Source organism: Eleutherodactylus coqui, chromosome 6 (genome assembly GCF_035609145.1).
Source record: "Eleutherodactylus coqui strain aEleCoq1 chromosome 6, aEleCoq1.hap1, whole genome shotgun sequence".
In the NCBI taxonomy this organism is placed as follows: Eukaryota; Metazoa; Chordata; class Amphibia; order Anura; family Eleutherodactylidae; genus Eleutherodactylus; species Eleutherodactylus coqui.
In genome coordinates, this window is record NC_089842.1 from 401,594 (window position 1) to 423,905 (window position 22,312).

The 22,312-nt window shown below is 47.7% G+C and overlaps 1 protein-coding gene across 6 annotated transcripts in view; it reads left to right on the plus strand.

Annotated features, from left to right (window-relative positions):
• CEP164 (centrosomal protein 164) overlaps positions 1–22,312 on the plus strand; it is a 218,879-nt gene that overhangs the window by 146,825 nt on the left and 49,742 nt on the right. For all 6 annotated transcript variants that reach the window (XM_066606019.1, XM_066606020.1, XM_066606023.1 and 3 more), the window contains 2 exons: positions 8,823–8,930; positions 14,515–14,623. In XM_066606019.1, coding sequence (XP_066462116.1) covers positions 8,823–8,930; positions 14,515–14,623 — 217 coding nt within the window. The remainder of the gene's footprint in view (positions 1–8,822; positions 8,931–14,514; positions 14,624–22,312) is intronic.

Sequence of the window (22,312 nt, forward strand, 5' to 3'; positions counted from 1 at the left end):
TATACAGTTTTTTTTGTTCTTTAAATTCGTTTTGTTGCTAATGGTATTATTGGCTGATCTGTCAGTTCTAACTGTACTAACCCAATCCCCTGCTCGACCCCCATTCCCACAGCTTAGACCCAGGGCGCTAGCTACACTGACTACCCCCCTATTTCTCTTTTTGCCCTCCCCCCCCCCGTCCCTAGTTTAAACACTCCTCCAGCCGTCTAGCCATCTTCTCCCCCAGCAAAGCTGCACCCTCCCCATTAAGATGCAGCCCGGGGGTGGAGCCTGACCGGCGATGTAGACGGCCGCAACCCAGAGCAGCTCCCGCAAGAATCGCCAAATACATCCTGATAACGGGACCCAGAACCAGCGAAAAGCCGACATACAAGGAGCGGGGGCACAGCGGAGAGCACCGGAGGCGAGACAGGCACCTGTGGAGAAGATGGTGCGCGACAAGGAGAGAGGAAAGGGAGAAGAAGCCGGCGGCCGGCAAAAGCAAGATGGCGCCGGCGGGAGAGAGCCGAGAACCCTCATACCGCGTCCCAGCACAAGCAGTACAGATACGGCACGTAAACTAGCAAGGTATGCCAGGGAGGAAGGGGGCAGAAAAGAGGAAACCATAAGCCCTAAACAGCGGAGGGGAGACACAGAGGAGCAGGGGAGCCCACAAAGAAACACGCAAATGGCGGGAACAGGAGGTTAGGAAGAAGCCACATATACAGGAACTACAGAAAGTGAGAGAAGCAAAGACTGGACAGACAAGGCATGCACATTAACAAACCCTAACAAGCACAGCCAAGACAAAGACAGGCAAAGCAGCTCACACACTGCAAGGCTCTGATAACAGGCAAGAAGCCGTAAGTAATACAGGCAGTCCTAACCGCAAAAAAGATGGCACAGATAACGCCAATACAGCTGACCACCGTGTGCGAGAAAGCATAAATAGCGCAAGTAACCCAGACAACTGCATGCATAGTGCAAATTACGCAAGCACACCAGATAACTGTACATGGGATGCTTCCCAAAATACAGATGACGCTGCCACAAAAAACCGAAGACAAAAAGACGTAAGGAATGCCAGAGAACCCACGCTGAAAGCAATCTTCGGTGAAATCACTAAATGCAATGCGTCGCTGAGTAATCTCAACATGCAAATGGGTGCGATGCAAAGTAATGTAAACCTGCTACGGCAAGATGTGCGAAAAATATCAGAGCGTCTGACAGAAACCGAACAACGTATAAGCGACGTAGAAGACGCAATACAGCCAATACAACGAGATGTGGAAAAAAACCTGCAAGATATACAATATCTACAGAACAAAGTAGATGACCTAGAAAATAGGTCAAGAAGAAACAATGTGCGAATTGTGGGCCTCCCAGAAAAGGCGGAAGGAAGAAACCCTGAGGAATTCTTCGAAACGTGGCTGCCCGAGCTGTTCGGAAGAAATACCCTAATTACGATGTTTGCAATTGAAAGAGCCCATCGTGTACCTACACGACCCCTCCCCCGGGGGCTCCTGCTAGGCCGATACTCATCAAAATACTGCACTACAGAGACCGAGACGTCATACTTCAAAAAGCCCGCGAAAAGGGTGAAAGCCTATTTAATGGCGCGAAAGTCTCCTTTTTTCCAGATTTTTCTACGGAAATACAAAAGAAGCGCGCAACATTTATAGAAATAAAAAGGCGATTACGTAACCTGCAAGTGCCCTATGGAATGCTATACCCCGCCAAATTGAGAGTAGCGGCGCTGGGTGCAACACACTTCTTTGAAAACCCAAAAGAAGTCAGCGACTGGATAGATCACAATGAAGAACAAATTCGGAGGGGAAGATCGCCGCGTAAATCACCATGAAGAGGCAACACCCAAAGAAACGCTTATCCAAAGGGAACCCAAAACTTCTGAAAGGAGCTCCTGAGACGACAGGAGGCATCGCGCAGGAGAATGGAGGACTGGTACCCCGATCCGATGGGAAGACAACGGATCAGTGAGTTACATGTTGGGGGTGTTTGTTGTTTGGTCTCTCTCGTGTATTGGGGAAATGTTAGACAATTTACAGATAGAAGGGATAAGGTTATACGATAGAAAAATGGTTCAGGGAGGGATAAGGGGAAGAAATGTCAATGTACAAATGAGAAGTGTAAAGAAAAGGAGGGTAAATGTATATATTGGTGGATGCGGGGGGCTAGGACACAACCTCGCTGGAGTGGCCCATTGGTGAGAACGGGCAGTATTGTACACACATACACAAGGAGCGATGTTAATACAGAGACCCGGATCCTCCCAGTGCGACTCGCTCACAAAAATAAAAAGGGGCGGTAATGCTCAGAAAACAGCAACCCTGTGGAAGGTAAAGAATAGGGAAAATGAGTAGAAAGGTCAGGATCGTCTCATGGAATGTGAGAGGTATGAGTGACCAGACAAAACGATCAGCAATTCTACAAGTCATCAAGGAGCAAGGCCCGGCCATCATATGTATGCAGGAGACACATCTATCAAAAGAAACTACAGACACATTTAAAGTAGGGGGGATGGGACAGAGCTTCCACTCCACACATACGAGGTACTCCAGGGGGGTCAGCATAGTGGTACACAGGAATATACCGTTTAAATGCCTTTCACGAAAAATTGATTCAGAAGGCCGTTTCATATACCTACATTGTAGAATCTACAATTACACATGCATTATAGCCTCAGTATACATCCCGCCACCATATAATAATACGGCAATGCGGCAAGTAATAGGATTTATAACAGATAAGCCGGACATTCCAGTACTCATAATAGGTGATTTTAATGCGGTCATTAACCCTACACAGGACAGAATACGGACAGGAAATGTAAACGAGGAAAGGAATCCGACATCATTAGGTAAATTACTAAACTAAATATCATTGATAGATATATGGAGAACACGATACCCCACAAATAAACAATACTCCTGCTACTCGACCACACATCAATCCTAATCTAGAATAGACCTAGCAGTGGGGAATGTTCAGATATATAGGGATATAACCTCAATAGAATATCTACCAAGAATCATATCTGACCATTCCATACTACGACTAGACCTACAGCACAGTAACACCGGTAGTCATCCCCAAAAGAGATGGAACTTGAACCCGCACTGGCTAAACATATTAAATAAGGAAAACGTGAAGACAACACTAGGGGAATATTTTGATCTAAACAAAGATACCACAAGCATGACAGTCTGCTGGGAGGCCATGAAGGCATATATGAGGGGGGCATACATACAACAAATGACGCAGGCAAAAACTACAGGAAAAACTGAAAGAAACAGAAGAAAATTATATAAAAGAGAACACTATAACAACACTTAATCTATGGAAAAAAGCCCAAGAGGCCCTTAACAAATACACATTAGACAAGGCAGCCACCAAAAATGGGTTCCGGAAACAGGCATATTATGAAGAGGGAGAAAGAACAGGACACATGCTGGCAGTCATAGCCGGAGCACAAACTAGCCCCACGTATATCACCGAACTAAAAGACACACAAGGCGAGATCGTCAGGGACGCAACATCCATAAGAGAGACCGCGTGGGAATTCTACTCCTCCCTGTACTCCTCGAGACTGGACAAATCGACAGAACAAATTGAGGAATACCTGGTGGATATAGCAACACATAGACTGACAGAGGAACAGAGAGAATTCCTAGATGCACCAATAGATCTGGAGGAGATACAGGAGGCAGTAAAAGATATGCAAAACAACAAGGCCCCAGGGGAAGACGGTTTCCCGATAGAATATCTGCATATTGTTTATAAAATTCTATTACCACAACTTCTAGAGACAATGGCGGAGGCGGAACAGAAAGGGGAACTACCACGGACAATGAGAAAAGCAAAAATAATAATTCTATTAAAACCAGAAAAGGAACCCCTGTTGATGGACTCGTATAGGCCAATATTGTTACTAAATGCAGACGTTAAAATAATAGCTAAAGTTCTAGCCAATCGGTTGTCAAGAGTGGCACCCACACTGGTACACCCGGACCAGAGTGGGTTTATACCAGCAAGGTCAACGGCAACAAATATCCGTAGGGTATTCCTAAACCTACAAATACCCGTAGACAATACCGGATACGGAATCATATGCTCATTAGACGCAGCCAAGGCGTTTGATAGCGTCGAGTGGCAATACTTGTGGAAGGTATTAGAAAAAATGGGATGTGGCCCAATATTTGTGAGACGGGTAAAACTTCTGTATGCTAGAGTGGAGGCGGATGTGTCCATTAATGGGGGGTCCTCAGAGGCATTCCCATTATACAGAGGGACAAGGCAGGGGTGCCCACTATCGCCACTCCTGTTTGCACTAGCAATAGAGCCTCTAGCGTGTAAAATCCAAACACATCAGGGAATAGTGGGATTCCGAAGAGAAAATATGGAAGAAAAAATCGCCTTGTACGCAGATGACATGCTACTATTCTTAGGGGATGGGAAAAAGTCCCTGGAACTATGATGCAAGTAATAAAAGAATTCAGAACTTTCTCAGGACTTACCATCAACTGGACTAAATCCGAAATATTACCAATAGACACCCCCGAAACACAAATCGTTAACAGAGAAATAACCCTGAAATGTACCCCAATAATTAAATATCTAGGAGTTAAAATTACAAGAAAGGTTAGTGAGTACGGGAAAATAAACCTAGAACCACTCATGGAAAAATGGAAACAAAAACTTCACGTATGGCGCAAACTACCCATGACAATTATAGGAAGGGTGAACCTTATAAAAATGATATGGATGCCACAACTGCTATATCTAACACACAACTCCCCGCACTGGATAACACAAAAATTCTTTCACAAGGCCAAGGGATTATTTAGAGAACTCATATGGGGAGGGAAGACACCTAGGATCAAACTGGAATTGCTATACAATCCAAAGGAAAAGGGTGGACTAGCCCTGCCCAACCCGTTCTCATACTTCGTGGCCTCCCAGCTGCAACACCTCAGGGGATGGGAGACAGAGGAGACACAAGACGCCAGTTTCAGAATCCTCAAAAACCTTTTTGCCGGGTCACACTTGTTTGAAACACTGGAACGCGGAGCATTTAAAAACAACGGTCAGAATGCTCCCACGTTACTACTGATGCATATGGTATGGTGGAAGACCAGAAATATGCTCGGTGTAACACGCTGTACACAGTATACCCCCATATGGAATAACCCACATCTACCAGAAATCAGCAAACTACAAGGTTTCCAAGGGTGGAAAAACAGGGGAGTCAGGAGAGTGGCCCAGATACTGGAGGGGGGAGAGCTGAAAACCCTTGAACAGCTAAGACAGAACTATGGCATCCCCAATAGTGACTTCTACAAATATCCACAGCTTAGACACGCTATACAAGCGGAGAAGAACTCGGCGGAAATAACAGTGACAATAAATATAGTAGCGGACATAATAGGTAACGCCACCACCACCACAGCGGGGAAAATATCTGTATTATACTCCCACATACAGGACACGATCAATGCACGCAACCCGATACCAACAAAAGCAAAATGGGAGGCAGACATAGGGCCCATTGTTGAGTCGCACTGGTAGGAAATCCTACAAATGACGCCCAAGCTATCTCTGAGCGAGTCACACAGAGTATCGCAAATATTCCTAATACACAGAGTGTATCGTACTCCGGCCTTCTTGTACAACATAGATATAAGAACCTCTCCGGTGTGTGCTAAATGTAAAACCCACACGGCGGACCTAATCCACATGCTATGGAGATGTCCGAAATTGCATAGATTTTGGGTGGAAATATGAGATGCAATAAATGCAGCATTCGGCATATGTGTGGACTTTACACCATATGTGTGCATTCTGGGATATACACAAGACCTACCGCTAGATGACCATGAAAAACTGGCGGTATCCAGATTATTGTACATAGCTAGAAAGACAATAGCCCAGCGCTGGCTAGATGAAGAACCACCCACGCTAGGGGAATTTAAAAACAAGGTCAACCAAATTTTACCGTGAGAAAAGAGTATATATACTAAGCGCAAGACCAGCCAAAAATACCAGGATATATGGCTGAGATGGATACATGCCCAGAGCCAAACCAGAAATGATGGACCAAACATATAGGGGGTGGAGTGGTGAGCCGTGTGGGTTGGCACCGGTAAACTGGGGACTTAATGTGGGAGAGGAGTAGAAATAAAAAAAGATATAACGAAGCACGTACTTGGTATATATAAAGTTTATTAAATAAGATAGTCATTTACAAGATTGCTATGCTGAAAAGTAAATTGGAAAGGATTAATGGGGCAGGATAGGAAAGGATGGATTGGAGAGAGAGAGGCCAAACAATGAGCAAAGGTATGTGGCTGCCCCCTGTAAGCAGCAATAACAACTACCCCTGAACCAAAAAAGAAGGCAAAGAAAACACAAAAGAAGACAAGCTACAAGAAGACTAAACAATAAACGTTTGTTCCAGGAACCGTTACTATTGTTCATGATGAAGGACTGTGAATACGCAGGGACCTGTCATTCAAAGGACTAAATGTTGAGAGAGAGACCTCAGGGGGGGTGGGGAGGGGGGGGGGGGGAACAGTTGTATACAAAAATGCTATAAAGATATGTAAAAGGTGGAAAAAGCTCAATAAAAAATACATTGAATTAAAAAAAAGATGCAGCCCGTCCCTACGGTAGAGCCTGAAGCCGACAGCCAAGTCAGCCCAGTTCTCCAGGAACCCAAATGGTGTTAGAGACAGCGGACAGACAGTTGGTGATGTTTTGGAGGAATGGGGAGGAGGAAGTGGAAGGTATCGAAGAGTGGTTTGGGGTTGTGGGATAGTGAGGAGACGAGGGAGGTGAAATAAACTTGTTTGGCATGGTGGAGGGTGAGGTTGTACGTTTTAGGTTTTGAGCATAAATTTGAAGTGTGTGAAGTGTGCGGGTTGTTTTGACTTTCTTCACAGCCATTCAGCACACCTGGAGCACCGCCGGATGAAGAACGTTTGGGACGTGAGCCAAGGTTGTCGTGGTCTGCAGTTGACAGCTCGGGTTACGGGGGTGCCGCCTCATCCAGAGCGTGTGTGAGAGTGGTGGAGTAGTGTCCGGCAGGAGAGAGACAGGGAGCAGGGAGGACTGTAAGGTGTCGGTAAACTGTTGGGTGCGGACGGACTGGAGGTTCTTAGAGGTGCCATAGGTGGGAGCGGTCTGGGAGATGCTAGGGTGCCTGATGGAGAAGGAGACGAGGTTGTGGTCCGAGAGCGGGAGGGGGGAGTTGGTGAAGTGAGAAGCAGAGCAAAGATGGAGGAATATTAAATCAAGGATATTGCCCTCTCTGTGAGTAGGGAAGTCTGAAAGTTGTGATAGTCTGAGGGAGGATGTGAGCATTAAAAGCTGGGAGGCAACAAGGCTCAGAATGACCACTCCACTTACACTACCAGCACAAAGGTTATAGAGCCACTACAAACAAGTATACAGCAAGTAAAACCGGTGCCCTCTGCAAGGAGGAGCCAGTTCAAATATCAGAAGAACATAAATGACTTGGTTGTCAGTCATCCCAGCTAGCCCATTAGCTAAACAATGTAAGGGGGAAGTTTAACCGTCAATGTCAAGGGTAGAATAAAACATGCATGCACCTGCAGGCGCATCACTTAATCCGGGGGTGACATTACCCAAGAACTGACCTGACACCCGGATGAAAGCGAGGGGTGCCTTGATAGCATTAGGGTTGTCACACTAAATCCAACAGAGGCTTGAATAGAATAAACACAATTCAGAGATCCTGACTCCAATGAGCTTCCCAACTGGTAAACCACAAGTGGTGAGCAGCCACTGCAAAATGCCAGCCCTTCCAGGGGTGAAAAGCCAATGGGCAATGGGAAAAAAAAAACGGAAGACGGTCAGAGTGTGGAGAAGATATTCTGCCACCATTACTGCTGTCCACAGGCAAAGCTCATGACCTCTCCAAGTAGCAGATGCCATGATAGATTAAGGGTGACTCGTAATCGTCTGATGTAGCCTCTGTTTATGTATATGTCGGTCGTTTATCACAGTGTAACTACTACAGGAGTAGGGAATGGCATAAAACAGTAACGGCCATTATTCATCTTTAGTCCAGCACTGCCCACCTGCTCCCTGCTGAAACGGGAAGCAGTAATGTCACCCACATGCCCACCGCAGCTAGTCGCTGGCCTCTGCCTCCACATGCATACATGACCAGTGATCGGCTGCAGCAGTCATGTAAGTGATGAACGGGATGTCATCGCTTCCTGTTAAAGCAGAGAAGGGTGAATAATGGATAGTTTTTTATGCCATTCTGTACCATCGGCCAAGTTTTTTTGGGGGGTTGGAAAACCTCTTTAAGCAGAGGCCAAAAACGTAATGTGAATCAAGCCTGATGGTAAACTTGCTGCGAATGCTGACGTGAACGGTTACTGCTATCTCCTTGGTTAATGACTGCAGATCCCAGTTGTCAGGTTTAAAGGGTCCTTAAATGATGCAGGATTTAGGAATGGTATTGGGGGCGTCCTCTCCCACCAGAGTGCCTGCAGCTTTCAGGCATCTATCACACCTGGAGGAGGTTAGCTGAAGGAAAAGGTAAGTCATCTGCACGTTACTTTCTGTGCGCAGATACTTGTTCAGGTGGTCCATACATGAGGAATCGGTGCTCATTGGGACTGTTTTTTCCCTGTCAGTCTGCATCTCCGTGCAGAATGAGCTGTTGGTTCGCGGTGCTTCCTCCCCTCCATGTGTTCATATCCCTGCGCCGCTGCTCCTCATCATTGTGGGAAGCGTTGTGCCCCTTATCCACATAGCGGATGGCTGCTAACGCACTGCCTTACTTCCTGCAGGAATCTCACAACCTGAACCACATCCGCAGCACCATGGAGAAGGGGCACGTCCTGCTGCAGGAGAAGGAGCAACGTCTGCAGGAGCTGGAGGACTCGCTCCTCGAGGAGGTAGATGTTTGTTGGGAGGACTAGTAGTTGGCATGTAGCCGCCCTCTGCCATACTCAAGAGCGAAGCATCATATACTGTCAGGAAAGCTCTATAAGCCATATTGCCGTGTCCTTGTGGAAGAATCACTTTATGGGGCCAGTCCATGTTCATCATGTAATCTGACATCTGTGGCAGTGGCTGGCACCGCCGGAACGCAGCAGATGGTGGGCTTGGCATGCAACTGTAGACCCAGATACAGGCTTTTCAGAAACTGATGTTAATGCAGTTTTCCATAAATACACAATAAGAGAACTGGGAAAAGCCTTAAAGGAGTAATCCGGCCATTCAAAGTGAAAGTTCTCTGCTTCGTGAGGCGATAGAGAAGATGTTATTTTGCAGTATAATGTTAGAACTTGCTTTACAAAGCTGAAGAGCTATATGATCGCTTTACCTCTCTCACCCCACCCCCACCCCCATCGCTTAGTTCTCCATCTGCATCCAGTGGTTACGACCTGTATGCTCCGTTGTGTTACCCGTCAGACATACTCAATGCCTTGACACAGTTTGTAGAGTTGGGAAGGTGCACTCGGCAGTAACTGGCAGTGGAGCATTGTGGGTGATGTAGTCTTTGCACTCAGTGGGAATCTGAAGCTGGCTGGGAAGCAGCGGTGGCGCAGGTCGGCAAAAAATGCAGACTGGAGTTCAGTTTGCTGATTTAGAATGATGTTTGGAATAATAGCAGTAAGTGGAAACATTAGGGACATTTTACCCCGTCTCTGGAATGCTCCTTTAGAGAGTAATGTACAGAACAGGCGATTCTGAACCTTTTTGCAGTAGGTTTTATCAGCCTATTCTGTACATCTTCCTTCAGCCATGCAGATAGTGAAGGTGGGGCTAAGAATTCTGTCTTCACCTGACCTCATGACCGAAGAGGGGGCTGCCGCGGGCTCTGTTCTCTCGGCATCTGCGCACAGCTGTTCCCATACACCGGGTTTTATTAATCTGTTTAAAACACAAAAAAGTTTAGTCTCTCACTCCAACGGCTTCTTCCACATCCCTCCCACTCTCTATAGACTTTTATGGGCAGCATACAGCCTGATCCCTCTGTGAGCTGAAAAGCCATCTTGGGATGGATTTTACCAGGATTTCAGAATGAGTTATGAGTGCAAGGGGGAGGGGAGGTAGCCGCCGATAAGTGGAGAAGGAGGTATTTCTAAGATATAGTACATAGTTTCTCACATTCACCTCTACTATTGATTAATGCAAAGTTTGTTTAAAGTACGGTGACCATTTAAAGCGATCCTCTGGTCCTGGAGAAACAAATATGGCTACATCAGCTTCTCTGACTGCCTGATGTACACTGTGCAGTAGTATGCATCTTGTACACATGCTTTGATTGAGCAGTGCTGTCCACATGAGCCGTGTCGGCCAGTCCCATCGGCATGTAGTGTCTTAGACTATTAAATAAGGGAGATGGAAGAATCGGCTAGTTTGTATACATTTCCCAGCGGAGCGCGCAATCCTTATAAGTCTCCTCATTCCTCTCCTAGGTGTCTTCACACACTTTCTAGGTGCTCTCCTTAAGGAGAGATGATACTCCTCCCAGCCTTAAAGGGGTTGTCCCGCGGCAGCAAGTGGGTCTATACACTTCTGTATGGCCATAATAATGCACTTTGTAATGTACATTGTGCATTAATTATGAGCCATACAGAAGTTATAAAAAGTTTTATACTTACCTGCTCTGTTGCTGGCGTCCTCGTCTCCATGGTGCCGACTAATTTTCGGCCTCCGATGGCCAAATTAGCCGCGCTTGCGCAGTCCGGGTCTTCTCCTGTCTTCAATGGGGCCGCTCGTGCAGAATGCCGCCTCCGTGTAGCTCCGCCCCGTCACGTGCCGATTCCAGCCAATCAGGAGGCTGGAATCGGCAATGGACCGCACAGAAGAGCTGCGGTCCACGGAGGAAGAGGATCCCGGCGGCCATCTTCAGCCGGTAAGTATAGAAGTCACCGGAGCGCGGGGATTAAGGTAAGCGCTGCATCGGGGTTGTCTCGCGCCGAACGGGGGGGGTTGAAAAAAAAAAAAACCGTTTCGGCGCGGGACAACCCCTTTAAATGGCCAATGCATACAATATACAGCCTGCTGGAGTGTGGGAGACCTTGTTTGTCTGAATGGAAGGCACATTTCAGGTTTTATATAGTCGAGTATGCGGATTTCAAAAATCAAGACGAAAAAAATCTCTGAAAACCGGAACCCCTCCCTAAATGATGGGAGAAACCGGCACCCCTCCCTAAATGACGGGAGAAACCGGCACCCCTCCCTAAATGACGGGAGAAACCGGCACCCCTCCCTAAATGACGGGAGAAACCGGCACCCCTCCCTAAATGACGGGAGAAACCGGCACCCCTCCCTAAATGACGGGAGAAACCGGCACCCCTCCCTAAATGACGGGAGAAACCGGCACCCCTCCCTAAATGACGGGAGAAACCGGCGCCCCTCCCTAAATGACGGGAGAAACCGGCGCCCCTCCCTAAATGACGGGAGAAACCGGCGCCCCTCCCTAAATGACGGGAGAAACCGGCGCCCCTCCCTAAATGACGGGAGAAACCGGCGCCCCTCCCTAAATGACGGGAGAAACCGGCGCCCCTCCCTAAATGACGGGAGAAACCGGCGCCCCTCCCTAAATGACGGGAGAAACCGGCGCCCCTCCCTAAATGACGGGAGAAACCGGCGCCCCTCCCTAAATGACGGGAGAAACCGGCGCCCCTCCCTAAATGACGGGAGAAACCGGCGCCCCTCCCTAAATGACGGGAAAAACCGGCGCCCCTCCCTAAATGACGGGAGAAACCGGCGCCCCTCCCTAAATGACGGGAGAAACCGGCGCCCCTCCCTAAATGACGGGAGAAACCGGCGCCCCTCCCTAAATGACGGGAGAAACCGGCGCCCCTCCCTAAATGACGGGAGAAACCGGCGCCCCTCCCTAAATGACGGGAGAAACCGGCGCCCCTCCCTAAATGACGGGAGAAACCGGCGCCCCTCCCTAAATGACGGGAGAAACCGGCGCCCCTCCCTAAATGACGGGAGAAACCGGCGCCCCTCCCTAAATGACGGGAGAAACCGGCGCCCCTCCCTAAATGACGGGAGAAACCGGCGCCCCTCCCTAAATGACGGGAGAAACCGGCGCCCCTCCCTAAATGACGGGAGAAACCGGCACCCCTCCCTAAATGACGGGAGAAACCGGCACCCCTCCCTAAATGACGGGAGAAACCGGCGCCCCTCCCTAAATGACGGGAGAAACCGGCGCCCCTCCCTAAATGACGGGAGAAACCGGCGCCCCTCCCTAAATGACGGGAGAAACCGGCGCCCCTCCCTAAATGACGGGAGAAACCGGCGCCCCTCCCTAAATGACGGGAGAAACCGGCGCCCCTCCCTAAATGACGGGAGAAACCGGCGCCCCTCCCTAAATGACGGGAGAAACCGGCGCCCCTCCCTAAATGACGGGAGAAACCGGCACCCCTCCCTGAATGTCGGGAGAAACCGGCACCCCTCCCTAAATGTCGGGAGAAACCGGCACCCCTCCCTAAATGACGGGAGAAACCGGCACCCCTCCCTATTTACACTTAAAATCTGAAATTTATTGATACAGATCTGATTTTTCGGTTTTCATTTATTTCTTTATTTATTATTATATTATAAACCAAAATCCATGACCCATCATAACCGTGTTATCTGCTAGTTATATTTCTGTACGTATAACAGTTATATACTCATTGGCCTTATACTATTTAGGAGAAGGATAGTTAGTCTTTTTTGTATCAAAACATGGCAGTGAATTTTTCCGGTTTCTCCGGTCATTTAGGGAGGTGTTTCGGTTTCTCCGGTCATTTAGGGAGGTGTTTCGGTTTCTCCGGTCATTTAGGGAGGTGTTCCGGTTTCTCGGGTCATTTAAGGGAGGGGTGCCGGTTTCTCGGGTCATTTAAGGGAGGGGTGCTGGTTTCTCGGGTCATTTAAGGGAGGGGTGCCGGTTTCTCGGGTCAGTTAAGGGAGGGGTGCCGGTTTCTCGGGTCAGTTAAGGGAGGGGTGCCGGTTTCTCGGGTCAGTTAAGGGAGGGGTGCCGGTTTCTCGGGTCAGTTAAGGGAGGGGTGCCGGTTTCTCGGGTCAGTTAAGGGAGGGGTGCCGGTTTCTCGGGTCAGTTAAGGGAGGGGTGCCGGTTTCTTGGGTCAGTTAAGGGAGGGGTGCCGGTTTCTCGGGTCAGTTAAGGGAGGGGTGCCGGTTTCTCGGGTCAGTTAAGGGAGGGGTGCCGGTTTCTCGGGTCAGTTAAGGGAGGGGTGCCGGTTTCTCGGGTCAGTTAAGGGAGGGGTGCCGGTTTCTCGGGTCAGTTAAGGGAGGGGTGCCGGTTTCTCGGGTCAGTTAAGGGAGGGGTGCCGGTTTATCGGGTCAGTTAAGGGAGGGGTGCCGGTTTCTCGGGTCAGTTAAGGGAGGGGTGCCGGTTTCTCGGGTCAGTTAAGGGAGGGGTGCCGGTTTCTCGGGTCAGTTAAGGGAGGGGTGCCGGTTTCTCGGGTCAGTTAAGGGAGGGGTGCCGGTTTCTCGGGTCAGTTAAGGGAGGGGTGCCGGTTTCTCGGGTCAGTTAAGGGAGGGGTGCCGGTTTCTCCGGTCATTTAGGGAGGGGTGCCGGTTTCTCGGGTCATTTAGGGAGGGGTTTCGGAGATTTTTTTCGTCTTGATTTTTGAAATCCGCATACTCGACTACATAACACCTGAAATGTGCCTTCCATTCAGACAAACAAGGTCTCCCACACTTCAGGCTAATCTACAGTGTGGGTGAGGTAGTCAGAGAAGTGGTGCGGCCATGTTTATTTCTCCAGGCCGAAGAGTCGCTTTAAGATTTTTAAGTGTTAAATGATCATTAATTCTTTATGATTAAACAGACTACATGCAAGGTAATATTGTCCGCTCTCTTCTGACTGTAGCGCCATTTTATCTGGAAGGATTTATGGCGCTCGTATAAGCGTGTCATTTTTATGAATGAAAGGGTTCTCCAGGACTGCAGCATTAATGGTTTTAGAGTGTCTCGGCTGATTGGCAAGGTTGCAGAAAGTCAGGCCCCTGCCAATGTAATATTGATGACCTAACTTAGGTCATTCTCTGAGCCTCCATTAATTTACCTGACCCCAACCTAAAATCATAAATGCAGCTGTTATTAATTAAACCTATTTATTAAAATGGACTTTCAAAAAAAAAAGTTCCCAAGTCATAGGGCCATGTCGATAGTTTTGATTGCTGGAGGTCCAGCTGCTGAGACTCCCACTGATCACTAGAGGGAGCCAGCTGAAGTGTTTGTCCAAGCGCTGTTACTGCTTGCTAGCTGAAGACTGGTCCGTAGACACTTCATTTAGGCCTTTCTTCAGCTAGCAAGCAGTGGCAGCACTTGGACCAGCTCTTCAGCTGCTTCAGTTCTAGGGATCCATGAGGGTCTCGGCAGCTGGAGCCCCAGTGATCAAAGCTTTTAACATGTCCCTATAACATCAGAGGTTTTTTTGAAAGTGCAGTTACATTCTAAGCATTTGTCATTCTTGAAAATCTGAACTTTTTACTTTACCTTCTTAAGGTGTCGGATGATGATACCCTGAAAGGCAGAAGGAACAAAAAAATAGTGACATTTGATGTCAGTGACTCAGACGACACCAGTAGTGGGACCAGTATAGACGTACATAGAGGTGAGACTCCATGACGGGCGCTACTTTCACTTCCTCTCATTTACTGCGCTAAGAGCTGAAAATATGTAATTCATTGGGGGGAATTTATTATGGGCTGTAAAAAAAAAAAAAAGCACAAATTATGGCACATTTGCTGAATAATTGTGGCTTTTTATGCCTCTAGTCCCTTTTCTAAAGGGACGAGAAACGTAGGTGTGGCTTAGTGGGAAGGGTGTGGCCTCCTTTATACTTTAATTTACATTAAAAACTTAAGTGAACTTTAAAAGGGGGACCCAGACGTATAAAATAGTCTTTGGTCGAAGACGTAACTTACTTATAAACTTCACTTTCAGGGTCTCTTCCTTTTCTCTATTTTGGAACACTTGTAGTTTTACCCAATTTGATGTTATGCCAATAGAACCTCAGGTGACCAATTGCCATTCGTGTTGGAGCATCATCAAATCCCTTGACCTCTAGGCTTAGAAGGCAGCCCTGTTTTCGCTGCAATATCAAAGAGCTAAAGAACAGATATGCTACAGAAGGGGGTAACAGAGTCTATTGGCGAGGCTAGTGGAGCATGACATTGGGGTGCGGGGAAGTACCCCAAACAAAGTTTTTCTTGAATGAAAATGGCTAGTAGACAATATGAAATATGTGTTTTTAAAAGTGTTTAGGGTAATTGTATTAAACCAATTTAGCTAAATAGTATGTCACAGCCGCTATACTTGGTGCAAGATGCCATACTATCACTCACTAATATTGATGCGGGGCTCAGGAGCCGGGCCTGCACCATCACTAGCTGTGGGTTCAAGCTGTATTATACATATGGCACTAATGGGCAGGATCAGAGAGAACACCAATCCCAGCTGTTTAATCCCTTAGGTGCTGGGGTTAGTGCTGTCCGCAGCATCTCTGAGGTTAACAGAGAGAGAGCTCATCAGCCCTGTATGCTGCAATCACAAAGGGCTGATGGATTGCTATGGCAGCTGGAGGCCTAACGGTGAAATCTAGGTCTGCCATGACTGTCAACGTGTAGAAGAATAGAGATAATATGTTTCAATACTGAAGTATTGCTGTGTATTATCGGAGTGGTCAGGCCACATCTGCAAGTCCCCAACAGGGTTATAGAAAAAGGTAGGGAAAAAAAACCTAGTACATTGATTTGTGCACTTACTTATCTTTTATTACAAAGAAATAAAAATAAAAAAGGGTTACAAAAATACATATTTGGATATCGCTGCTTCTGTAATGAATGCGTTGTAGCATGAAGCACAAATAAAAAAGCCAAAATTCTGTTTTGTTTTTTTTAAATTAATTTTCGTCTCCCAAAAATGCAATAAAAGTGATCAAAAGTCACCACACAATGGTACCTATAAAAATCTATAGCTTGTCACAAATAAACCAAGCCCTCATCCGCTCCGTGCATGGAAGACTAAAGGTTATAAATTAGAAGTCTTTGAAGTGACACAAAAATAATTTATTTTCAAAAATGTTTTTCCTCAAAAAAATATATTTTTGTACCTCTGTAATTGCAGTGACCCACAGAATAACAGGATTTTTGTACTTAGCATAAAATCTCTTTCTTTGTTCATTGGGGGACACGGCTCAGACCGTGGGTATAGCTGCTGCCCCTAGGAGACTAACACTAAACAGAAAGTGTTGGCTCCTCCTACCAGCTTCCCTTTCCCTGCAGGCACCAAGTTAACCATATGATATGAAAAAACAGTTAATATAAAAGCATAAAAACTAGAGATGAGCGAGCATACTCGCTAAGGGCAATTGCTCGATCGAGCATTGCCCTTAGCGAGTACCTGCCCACTCGGGAGCAAAGATTCGGCTGCTGGCAGGGAGCGGCGGGGGAGAGCAGGGAGGAACGGAGGAGAGATCTCTCTCTCCCTCTCTCCCCCCCCCGCTCCCCACTGCTCATGGCCGCAACTCACCTGTCGGAACCTTTTCTTCCGAGCGGGGAGATACTCACTAAGGACAATGCTCGATCATCTGTAATAAAAACTTTTAAAACTATATCTCAGGGTAGCACCATGTGCAACCCCACAGAGAACGCTCCAACAAAGAGGAAGATATGTGACTGGGTGAGTACTGTTTCCGCCAGTGAACAAGACGTATCATTAGGGTACACAGCTGATGACTGTGAGACTTTCCACAGAAGTGGCTTGGTGGCAGGAAAAATATAGAAAGACGCAAGCGGCAACTTTATGACCGTCTGTAAAATTCTTCTACTGAGGAAGGCATCCGTGGATGTAAAAGTATGCACCCGGTAAGACATAGAAAAGTTATACAAAGAGGTCCATGTAGTAGCCTTACACAATGGGGCTTCCACTATGTAGGTGTATACCACCCAAAAGGTACGTACTGCCCGAGTAGAATGTACAATAATATGGAAGGGAGGCATTCTGCCCTTACCACGCTATGCCTCTTCCACCGCTGATCGGATGCAGCGAGAGAGGACTACCTCGAAAGTTGTAAGATTATGTCTTGGGCCATCAGGGATCACGAAAAGAGTCATAACGGTTGAAAGAAGCCGTCTGAGAGGGGTAGGTCCACAAGTCTCACACTAGATCCAGTTTGTGAAGAGCATGTTCTCATGGATGAACTGCAGAGGTGAAAATGAAGGCAAGCCGATGTCCTCATTGAGATGAAATGCCAAAAGCACCTTAGGTAGGAAGGAGGGGACAGGACTTAGGACCACCTTCTCCTAATGAAAGCTGGTGGATGGGGATGACCACTACTAAGAAGGCCACCCTCTTGGCCAAAAGGCGAACTGGCACTTTGCTCAAAGGGATGAGACTGTAGTGCTTTCAGTACTAAATTAAGGTCCCGAGGTTGAGCAGGATAATGGCACGGAGGGGGGGATTGATAGTTATTAAATCGGATGGCGAAGCAGAGAAATCGCTGATGTGCTCCACAGATAAGGATATGAAGATGGCCGTCCTTGGATACCACAAAGAGTTTGGAATAGAAACCCATTAATCATTGAGAAGGAGAAACTGCAACAATGACATGTTAGCTTTTAAAGGGGACCTTTGAATCCTGGAGCTGAAGAAGCAATCGGAAAGGAGAGGCAGAAAATGCTATGGCATAGCTCGAAGAAATGATCTCCTGCACACAGGGGTCTGAGACATAGATGAGTCAAGTCTCCCTGAGTCTCCCTGGGTGGGGACTTCAAAGGCTGTGATCGGGGGCACAAAGGAGGGCCTTCGCTTTTGTGCCTGTGAGGCATTCTTACTATCTGAGTTCCAGGGGCTGGAGCGGTGAAAGAAGTGAAATTGTGTTTTGTTTTTGTTTGTTTTTTTCCTGAAAAGCTCTCATGCATCTGTTCTGTAGTAGGTGGGAACCCTTAACACCCATGGCTTCACAGATGATCTTATCCAGTCTGGCGCTGAAAAAGTCTTGAGCTAACAAAAGGAAGGCCTATTAAGGGCCTCTTAGAGGAGGCATCTGCATTCCAGGATTTTAGCCACATGGTCTGGCGTGTGGCTACCAAAAGATGCGCACACCCCAGCTGAGAGTCTGGCAGTATCCAGGGAAGCTTCACAGATAAAATTTGCGCCTGGCCTGTTTGATGCGCCATGTCTGCCAATTCTCCTAGAGGAGTGTGTGAAGAGAATACCTCGGCGTAGCTGCTTAGCTCATTCAGTAGTGACACTGTCGACCCAGGTAGAGGCGAAAACTGGCCTGAATACTGAATCCACTGCCTCAAAGGAAATTTTGGCTAGTGATTCCATTTTCTTGTCACACACATTTAAACAAATGAGACACTAAGGCCTCATGTCCACGGGGAAAATCAGGCCCGCTCCGGATTCTCCATGGAGAATCCGTAGCGGGTCCCTCCTGCCCCGCGGACATGAGCGCTGAAAATAAGAATAAATAAGAATAAACTTACCTCCCGCCCGCTCCGGATCTCCTTTTCGCCGCGGCGTCATCTTCTCTGCGTCGCGGCCGAATCTTCTTTCTTCGGCCCGGCGGATGCGCAGGATGACGTCGGTGACGTGCCCCGCGCATGCGCCGGCCCGAAGAAAAAAGATCCGGCCGCGACGGAGAGAAGATGGCGCCGCGGCGAAGAGAAGAAACGGAGCGGGTGAGTAAATTCCGATTTTTGTCTCCCGCGGATCCGGACGGCTTCCATAGGCTTCAATAGAAGCCCGCGGGAGCCGTCCCCGCGGGAGACCCGCACGAAAATGGAGCATGGTCCGGATTTGTTCATGCTCCATTTTTTTTAAAATCACTTTTATTGACGATCCGCGGGTATTTATCTACCCGCGGGTGGTCAATGCATCCCTATGGGATGCTGATCCGCGGGCAGGAGAAGAGTTAAAATCTGCTGCGGATTTTAATTCTTCTTTTGCCCGTGGACATGAGGCCTAAGGGGATCCACTGCTGGTGAAGACTACCACTTCTTTATGAACTCCTCCAGAAAAGAGTACATGAGGTCTAGGCATTTAGGTGTAGTTAAGGGTTTGTTGGGCATGTTCCATTCTCTTGTCAAGACATCGTCAAACTGTGCATGAACTGGGAAGAACACCTCAACATCTGAAGGAAAAGGTCGCCGCTACCGTAGTGGCTGTCTGCTCTGTTTCCTGAAGGGTATCCTTCACTGTGACTATCAGGCTGTCCACCATAGTGGAGAGTTTAGAGGCCTGTTCCTTGTCCAGATCGGAATAATAGGGGATATCAGACAGTCCACCTTCTGAGAGACTATTTTCTCTGGAGAAAGGTTCTGACGTGATAACGATCCAGGGGATCTGGATGATTGCCCTGAGCGAGAAGGCCTAGTCCTCCCATTGTAGACCACAGAAGAGGAGTCCTGTGTGAAGGAGTAACCTATGCCAGACACGTTTTGAAACATTTGACTGGTACTACAGTCTACCCTGTCTAGAACTGCAGCAGATATTCTATTAACCCCTTCCCGCTGCAGGGCGTAAGTTTACATCCTGGCAGCCTGATACTTCCCGCAACAGGACGTAAACTTACGTCCTGGAGATAGCGCGGGATCATATGTGATCCCGCGCTATCCCGCAGCGAGAGCCGGCTGTCAGTCACAGCCGGCGTCCCGCTGCAACAGCGGGGGGTCATCGGAGATGTGCCCCCGGCTGTTAACCCCTTCCCTGCCGCGATCTAAGTAGATCGCGGCAGGGAAAGAGTTCACAGAGGGAGCGCGGCTCCCTCTGTGTCTCCGGCCGGAACTCACGATGTCATCGCGAGAGCCCGGCCTGTCACCATGGCAACAGGATGCCAGACACTGGCGTCCTGTATTGCCTATGCCTATAATCGCTGTACAAGCGATAAGGCATGGCAGAGCAGTAGCTCTGCCATGCCTTATGACAGCGATCATCAGGGCAGTGGTTAAAGTCCCTCAGAGGGACACAAACAGTGTAAAAAAAACAAAGATTAAAAAAAGAATTTAAAAAAATGTAAAAAAAAGAGTAAAAAAAAACATTTTTTAATGCTTTTTCTCAGATTAGCATAAAAAAAGGTAAAAAAAAAATAAAATCCCACATATTTGGTATTGTCGCGTCCGTAACGACGCGTACAATAAGTTGCACATGCTTTTGACTGTGCACGGAAAAAAACGCTAAAAAACTGAGGCAAAATGCTAATTTTTAGCATTTTGCCTCACTAAAAACGCAATAAAAGTGATCAAAAAAGCCGTATATACCCCAAAATGGTACCAATAAAATCTACAGCTCGTCTCGCAAAAAAAAAGGCCTCATAGAGTGCCGTACATCAAAAAATAAAAAAGTTACAGGACTTTGAATGCAGCAATTTAGAAGAAAAAAAAAAAATTACCCAGAAAAAGGGTTTTTATTGCAGAAAAGTGGGAAAACCTAAAAAAAATGTAAGAATTTTGGTATCGTTGTAACCGTACCGGTCCGCAGAAAAAATGGAATGTCTCATTTATGCTGCATGAGTACCGCTGTAAAAAAAAAATAAAAAAATCTATGGCAGAATTGATGCGTTTTCTCTCCCTGCTATCATTAAAAAAAAAAAAAAAGTTTTACAATATAGTCTATGTGCCCAAAAGTGGCACCGATAAAAACTACAGTTCGCCATGCAAAAAACAAGCCCTCATACGGCCGCGTCGACGGAAAAATAAAAAAGTTATGACTTTTGATAAACGGAGAAGAAAATCCGCCAAAAATTGTTGCGTCCTTAAGCCCAAAATAGGCCATGTCATGAAGGGGTTAAGGTCCGAGGCCACCTGTGACAGGGAATGTAGCCATTCCAGTTCGTTTTTGGTGGGAGGGGTGCCTGTAGTTGGTTCTACATCCGCCTGCTTGCGCTTGCATACAGACAGGACAAAACTGCTTGGATTGCCCACATGCAAATTTAGCAAAAGCATGTTGGACATGGTGTTAAAAAGGCTGCAGACAGTATTTAATAGAATATATCCTTACAGGCCTACTGCCAGGGGTACTGCAGGAGAGCAAGCCACCAGGCGGAGCTTACGCGGTCCGGAACTGGTCTGAGGAGCAATGGACCAATTGATAACTGTTGGATAGTCTGGAGCCAGTGGGAAGCTCTGTGAAATCTAGTCACATGGAAGATCCCACAGGTCCCAGCAAGCCTGCGTGGAAAATCTGAGGCTGGGAACCAATGAGAGAGGATGTAAGGGTGGGATTTACTGAGAAAAGAACGCAAGAGCAATGGGAGCCCCGAAAGAAGGCATGCTGGGAACTGATTGGGTGAGAAGAGAGGAAGGCCTTCCTTAAGCAGGGCACTGGGATTGGAGGAAAGCAGCGTGACCATGCCCAACCAGGCGAAGTGGCCTGACTAGGCCTGAAGCTAGGGGCTCAATTTTTGGCCATGGCTGGGAGTCCACTGGTCCCTGAGCCCCAATGGCATTGTCGGTAAAGCCAGTAGAGGAACTCCCTGTGGCAGGAACATAGCCCTGTGCCTCCCTATGGAGAATGATGGGGTTATAGTGGACACTGGGGGGGAGGGGGGGGGGCAGAGAGAGAGAGAGTACTCTCCCTGCTGCAGAGTGAAGAAGATACTTACTCTTTCACTGAGAACAAATGGGGCTCCACGGTTCCAGCAGTTTACGCCTCTGTACTCACCTGCTTTTGATGAGGAATGGAGTTCTCTGGTAAGGGGGGGACACTATTGCCAGCAGGTCACATTCAAGTTAGGACTTGGACGTACCTCCTTTTCTTCTGAGGTTAGGGCAGACAACAGCACCGTTAACTCCATTCTGTTCGCCCTCCTCGGTGGGGTCCTGCCTCCCTGAATCCAAGAGGTTCTTAATGACTGGCAACAATGAGGTCTGCCTGCTATGGAGATTAAAGGCCCATTTAGATGGGGGCGAATGTCGGGCAAACTATGCCCACCCCTCATCATCGCACATACTATCTGCGGTGCTGCTACTATACACCTCTTCCCATGAGGTCTCCGAACCCTTCCTCCAAAATATCACCGACTGTCCGCTGTCTCTAACACTATGTCCTCCCTTTTTCTCAAACTTAAGCTCTCTAAAACTGACCTTGTCATCTTTCCGCCTTCTAACCGACCTCCCCTCAACATCTCCAATCCAGTGTCTGGCACCACCATAACCCCCAGACCGTGCGCCCACTGCCTTGGGGTCACACTGCACTCTGACCTCTCCTTTACCCCCCACATCCAACCTCTGCCCCGAACATGCCACATGCACCTCAGAAATGTTGCTAAAATCCACCCGTTCTTCACCATGGTCAG